Source organism: Sinocyclocheilus anshuiensis, unplaced genomic scaffold (genome assembly GCF_001515605.1).
Source record: "Sinocyclocheilus anshuiensis isolate Anshui unplaced genomic scaffold, SAMN03320099.WGS_v1.1 scaffold775, whole genome shotgun sequence".
NCBI lineage: Eukaryota > Metazoa > Chordata > Actinopteri > Cypriniformes > Cyprinidae > Sinocyclocheilus > Sinocyclocheilus anshuiensis.
In genome coordinates this window covers 1184202-1191381 of record NW_015552614.1, presented here as the reverse complement: position 1 = coordinate 1191381, position 7180 = coordinate 1184202, and the positions used below count along the sequence as shown (strand labels likewise).

Genomic DNA, 7180 nt, shown 5'->3' with positions numbered 1-7180 from the left:
AGGTATTCGGCCAATCACAACGCACTGGATAGCTGGCCAATCAGAGCACACCTCGCTTTTCAGACCGATGTGCTTTGTAAAAATCGATGCGTTTCAGAAAGGCGGGGCATAGAGGAGAAACAATAATGTACAGTATGTGGGAAATAATGTGTTTTTTTAACCTTAAACCGCATAAACACATTTCATTACACCAAATACACAAAATAATGTTATTTTTAGCATTATGACCCCTTTAATAATGGTTATACTACTACTACTACTACTACTAATAATAATAAAATTCTTAATATTTTATTTATTATAATTATCATAGACATCAGACAACTGTAAACATTCAAATATGTTGTTAAATTACTGAAATAATAACTTTAAATCTCAGCGGGTACTTCATCTAATTATTTAACGTCTAAGAGGTTTGACTGACAAAAAAAACAAAAAAACCTGGAAACCCTGGAGAAGGGATTCTCTTATCAGTGATTGTTGGTAGCAGGAAATAGTAAACCTGGACTGGAGCTGGAGTGGAGTGACTATATGCTTTAAATGAAGAGAGCAAACTCCTGTAAGGTACGCAATTTGGAAATTCTGGTTGCATACCTGCCATTGCTCGAGTAAATGCCGCACTGTGGCAGGGTTTTCCAGAAGTCCCTCCTTAAATGTGGCATCTTGTAAGACATTGGCTGTGGTTTCTGCTTCAGTAAGCCAATTAAGGAATTTCTCCAGGTCCAAGTAGAAATACTGCAATTGTCGCAGTCCAGCTTCCAGATCTGCCTCCTTGTCCCCTGCACTGAAAGTGAAATGACTTCACTATTATACAGAAACAAAGTTGAATTAAATGAGTACCTTAATGTACTTCTTTAATATTTAATAATTGTTATTATTAGATTGTTAAATCTGTTGGTGACAAATGCTTTAAACATCACACATTCTCCTGAAAACAAGTGCACCTTAAAAGCCTTTGAAATAACCTCTTATGCACCCAGCACTGCATTATTTTCAGACTCAACAATACCACAGATACTTCCTTTCAGTAAAAATGTTATTATATGCCACTCCACTTGTTGGTGATACTGAAAAATCAAAGATTTAAACAGAAGCTCACCGCTTTTTGATGTTGTCCCAAGCTAGATTCATGCTCTCAGTCATTTGTTTAACTTTGCTTGTGTCGTCGTCTGCATAAAGGGTCAGCAGTTTGTTCGCCAGCTCATTGGTGACATTCATCTGAGCTTGCCACTGCTGTATATCCTTAGAAAGTTGCTGTAATATAATAATATAGCATTTATTTGTAGTAATCAGATCACATGCATTCTGACTCAGTTTATTTCAGTTTCTCACTTATGTTCTGTCATGAAATGGATATTGTGTTCATTCTACATTACCTTGACATCTGCATTTTGGCCTTTTAAATCATCAACACTGTGAGAAACTTTATTCCAGCTCTCTAGTTTTTCATTGGCTCTCTTAATGAGAGGCTCCACCCATTTTCTGGCTTCCAACCAATCACTGGAGTCCTTGTGCATGTTCTGCAGTTGAAGGACCCTGTTTGTCAGCTTGGTGTGGGAATCTTCCCAGTGTGCCTGTAATTTTTCAACTTGAAATAAAAGAAGACAGAACATTTCTAAGGAACAGGTCTGAAAATGGCTTATGCAATCACATTTCATACAATGGACTTAAGTCAATAGTATTGAATGAATTATTATTTAGACTACCAAATACAATGCCATTGTTTAACTACATTTTTTTTCATTTCTGGGGGAAAAAAGATTTTGGTTTTCCAAAAGTATGAGCGATAAGACATTACACCAGATATTACATAATTTTTTTAATGAAGTCCAAATTCTTAAATAATTTTGTCTTACAGTATATTGCAGTTTTGGTTCAGTAGTGTTGACTATATGACCTTGAAAGACACACTCCTTGCCAACAGTCATTGTTTACTTGCTGCATTATTTCAGAGACTTTCCACCAAGCTGTTACCATGTGGACACCTCCACATCACCACAAATACTGTGTATCACTGAGAGACAATATGATGAGGCAAAGCTGACTTACTGCGGTCTGTAATGGTTGCCCGTGTCTCAGGGTTATTGGTTTTGTTCTTCATGTTCTGAGCCGCAGTGATTTGTTTGTTCAGCTGTGGGCATCTTTGCTCCATGTCTTGCAGTGTTGACTGTTAAATCATAACAGAATTCTTTACTACAGAGTTGTGTGGCATATTGTGGTCTTATGTGCCACTATATGCAGTAAAAGAGTCGCCCTGTTTATTTTTTGTATATTGTTAGTCCACTAAATATATTTTGTTCCACTTACAATATTACTTTATAATAATTAGGGTTGTCGATTTAACATGTTAATTTGGTACAATTAATTATGGAAAAAATTATGTTACATTTTAGTTAAGTTTATCTTACATTACATGCAGTTGCTGATGAACATGATGCAGGACGATGACTGACTGTGTGATGTAGCCTATTGGAATGCATGCCCTTCAAATTCAAGATGTGAGGGCAAAAATTGTAAACAATATATGTATAGATATAGTTTAGCAATATCACACGAGCAAGATAGTTGTTTTTTGCCAAATAATGTCCCTGCATAATTGCAAATTTGACATTGATTTTATACAACAGTTCAATAAACATTTTAAACACAATATTGTCAGTATTGTCTGTTTTTGCTCAATTTCGGCAATGAAAATAGCTCCAAACCAAGCCACAGTAGAATTGTTGTCCGTCTCCGAGCACCACACAGCAGTGTTTTGTTAGTGAATGAATCTGCATAAGCCAATGATTCAGTGAACCATTAATAATGACAATCGCAAAAGACATTTTCTGACCGTTTAATTAAATAGTCTGTTTTTTAATGCTGTGCCTTTAAGACTTGTGTATTTAAATGCCATCTTCATGGATCTTCATCGTCACAATTTTTGCAGCTCAATTCAACAGTATTTTCCTTGAATCAATAACTAATAATGATAAGGTTTGGTTCTGCTGCTAATTTCTAATGTGAGAAGGCCAGCCAATCATAACAGATGTCATTAACATTTACTGCACAGCCTAAGTAATTCTAAGGATCAGAGAAAGGGTGTACATTGGTTTACACCAGGGCTGTCCAAACTCGGTCCTGGAGGGCCGGTGTCCTGCAGAGTTTAGCTCCAACCCTAATTAAACACACCTGAACCAGCTAATCAAGCTCTTACTAGGCATAGAAACTTCCAGTCAGGTGTGTTGAGGCAAGTTGGAGCTAAACTCTGCAGGACACCGGCCCTCCAGGACCGAGTTTGGACAGCCCTGGTTTACACCAATGGTGCTTTAGGGACTTTAGGAAAAATATAAAAGATTGCCTCTGCAAGATAGTAAACAAAGTATTTTACTCTAGAATAAAAGCTGCAAAATGATGTCGCAATCTGACCTTGAGTTTCACCGTCATTTCGTTGATCTCATCGAGATCTCCGACCATTACTCTCTGAGTCTGAACCATGTGATCCAAAAGAGTCAGCCAATCATCAAGCTCCGTCCAGGATTTATTGAATTTATCAAGGGCTGCATCCCCTGCTGCACTACCAGTCAAAGTTACGGCTGGAAAGTAACAAGTGATCTTTTGTTCAGACTTTTAGATGTCTAGCATCACATAAGCAACATGAGATGTGCATGAATTTTAATAGCATATTATTGTAGCGTCAATCATGCATTATGCGATTTCACACCTGCGAGCTGACATTTGTCTCGCCAGTCTTTAAGGAGAACTTGAATGGATGTCCAATCTGCACTGAGGCCATCAAACTGCCCCTGGAATACATCAATCCAGAAGAATTATATTAAATAAAGTTTCATGCCATGAAGCTGATAGACTGATATAGTCTTATATATTACATTACAGTACAGCGATGGTAGATACAAATGGGAAGTGTGCGGAGTAATCTAATATCGTAGTCATAGTGTTTCTGAGATCATATTTAATAATATCATGGTCGATTACACACCTTCTCTGGTTGGCATGGTGGTCTCTGTTTTGCCAAAACAGCTTCCACTGCTGGTTTCTTTTCCTTTACATCATCCTCAATCTACATAAAATAAAAATAAAAGAAATTAACCACAAACCCTCATTAAAGGAGCAATCTAGTTCTACTAAGCTAAACATGTCCAGATAATAATAATAATAATAATTCATTACATTTATATAGCACTTTTCTAGGCACTCAAAGCGCTTTACATTGTCAGGGGGGATCTCCTCATCCACCACATTTTACCACAGTATCTAATAGAACAAAAAATTAATAATTGTATTTTGAATAAAGAAATGAAACTTTTTTAATTTTTTGCACAGTAACATTAATTTAACATTACCGAAAAGCATCTGGACATTTTATTTCCAAGCTTTTTATTATTATTATTTTTTTAATTCTCAGTGGTAACTGTCATTATATTCTCAACACTTTAATACAGCATTTTTATTTAAATAAGCATAAACTAAAAATTAAATTATATATATATAAAATTTCATTTTTAGTTTTGGTTTTTAAGAAAAACAATAGTATAAAGAAACAGCATGCAGCAATGTGCAAATCAATCAACTGCATACAGCCGAATCAGAGTGAAAACAGCCACAAACAATTCAAAATCACATAAGTACAGATGTACTGATTTTTTCATAATTTCAGTAACTGACAAAACAAATGATTTCCTGAACCCGTTAGTTCCATGTCAAGAGAAGCGAAACCCGTGCCCTGATGGGAGCAGCTGAAACTCTGTATGAAGATGATGCTGGGAGTCTAATTAAATAGCCTATGTCGTCTAAAAGACTCTCTTGGTACACATTTGAGAGAGTGTGTTAAATGAGACCAATGATAGTTTATTTTTTTTCTTTTCTCTAAAGACTTTGACTGGCAAAGCAATTGGTCATTAAAAATGTTAAATCAGACTTTTATAATACAGCACAACTTCAAAGTTTAATCTTTGAAAACACCTTGTTTGTGAATGAAAGGATCAAATCATCGATGTGATGTGATGGTTGCCAGCCATGAACCACTACACCACACCTGGCTAAAAATTACTGCACAAAGACAGACGGCAGTATTATGAAACAGCAAGACTGTGGGCAGTATGTTCTACATATGTGCTTGATCACGCCTGTGAGATTACCTTTGGGTCCACTGCAGTAGGGGACTGCTCAAGCTGATTCTTTGTAGTGGAGGCCCAAACTGAGAGCTTGGAGAGCTGTTCCTGGTACAAAGACAAATCCCTCAGGAGATCCTCGATTTGTTGCTGCTTCTCAGGAAGATCACTGGACACCTTTGGAGGAGAGACAGACACATTTAAAGTACTTTTCAGTAAATCACTGCAGGAGGGAATCTTACAAAACTTGTCTAGAACATCTCCAGGTCATATTTTATGATATTGAACTATTAAAAAATATGAGAGTAAATAGAATAAGAAATATTATTTTTCATAAAGAACACAAAGCTTATTTGTATTCATTTAAAAGTACTGCTATATGAACAAAAGTGTAATAACATTTGTTTTTTTCAAACACTTTAAACAAATAAGGTGCTTTTTTTACAGCAGTATTCCTTTTACATAGTAGCAGTTAAAATATTTATTGTAAATCTCAACTTATAACATTAATGTAATGAAATTAAATATAAAATTGCCCCTCATCTCATGACAAAGTGCAGACGTGATGTAAATAAGAGATTCATTGTGCAGTTTAGAGAGCTTCATTGATTATAATGGAACTTTGTAAGATCGCGATGAAGATGAGTGATGCTTTTTTGTGATAAAGTCAATTGCTTTGTGCAATTTCTAGGGTATAATTCATTTAGAATTTGTATGAAACTTTTGTTTTTCGGACTCATAGGCTACATCCTGCAAAGTTTCGGTGATGACATCCGCATATTTATGCAGTATTCACTCTCGAAATAGCAGTGATTGGCAACGGACGGAACATAAAATATGTTGATTTAATTCTGGAACCGGTCCTGGCCAAACCTCCACAGACAGCGCGCGTCCCGAGCGAGATCTAATTCACGGACCGAAAGCGTGTATTGAGATTGGGACATATCAACTAGTAATTTAATTTCATTTCCAGTAATGGACAGTAGAAAGTTCAGCAATGAATGGTATGCAATTTATGACAGAATATAGTCCTACAACTAATCTTTTTTTGTTCTCACGTGTCTTGCCTTTGGTAACAATGATTCAAAACGGAAACATTCCAAGTGACACGGGAAAAAGACACGGAAAACTTCAGTGAACACCAGAAAAGCAGCTTGCACATTTCTGGTTAAAAATGAAAGGCCATCGACTGACAAACGGGAAGCATCACCATTCAAGTAAGCAGGAAGAGCCAAAGCTAGTTCACAGTAGAGGTCTGCGCGGGACTATTTTTTTAGTCTCGCTCCCGCAAGGTTATATTCCGCACCCACTATATATTCACTCTTTGTTCACTCGCTGTCCGCTTAGAATAATTTTCTTCCCGACCCGACCGTTCCCGCTAAATTTAGATCTCGTTTCCAGAATCTCACATTTAAATTTCCGCTACTGAAAGAAAGAGCGATAGGCTAACAAATAAAAGTGTAGTCTGCACAAAATTGTAAGCTGATATTTTATAAATCTTGTCAAGAGTCTTGAATTTATTGACTTTGACTTGAATTTATATGAATTATCTTAAGACACAAAATTCGTTTAATATTTTATGCAACACAGTAGGAAAAAAAAAGGGTCAGAGAAAATAAAAATGTTGTACAAAAATTGTATTTCTTATTTTTATTCGTCTTGTCAGGATACAGTTCGTTTAACATTTACAACACAATAGGAAAAAGTGTCGCAAAGAGAGAAAAAAAAAAAGTAGGTTGTACAAAAATAGCCTATTAGCTATTTTTATTCATCTTGTCAAAATACTAAATTCGTTTGACATGTTTCTGTTAACACAGTAGGAAAAGTGTCGCAGAGAAAAATAAATAAATACGACATCTGTTATTTCAAAATACAGGCTACGCAAAATATAAACAAAACTGAGTTGAACGTCCTTCAAGGACAGCGCATCCACACTTTGCTCCATCCTTATTCTGCTCTGTAACTCAACCTGCCTGTTCTGTCTGAGGGCCGTGTATTTACCACAGGTACAACCTGCTCTGAGCATCGTTATGCACATGCTGCGCACAGACCCCACAAATAAAACGCGT

The 7180-nt window shown here is 36.2% G+C and overlaps 1 protein-coding gene across 1 annotated transcript in view; it reads right to left on the bottom strand.

Moving 5' to 3' along the window:
* LOC107665951 (dystrophin-like) overlaps nt 1–7180 on the bottom strand; it is a 127385-nt gene that overhangs the window by 52288 nt on the left and 67917 nt on the right. The window contains exons 49-56 of the mRNA XM_016457021.1: nt 5139–5288; nt 3980–4060; nt 3704–3785; nt 3409–3575; nt 2050–2167; nt 1377–1588; nt 1100–1254; nt 595–784 (exon numbers count right to left, since the gene is read on the bottom strand). Of these exons, the coding sequence (XP_016312507.1) occupies nt 595–784; nt 1100–1254; nt 1377–1588; nt 2050–2167; nt 3409–3575; nt 3704–3785; nt 3980–4060; nt 5139–5288 (1155 nt within the window). The remainder of the gene's footprint in view (nt 1–594; nt 785–1099; nt 1255–1376; nt 1589–2049; nt 2168–3408; nt 3576–3703; nt 3786–3979; nt 4061–5138; nt 5289–7180) is intronic.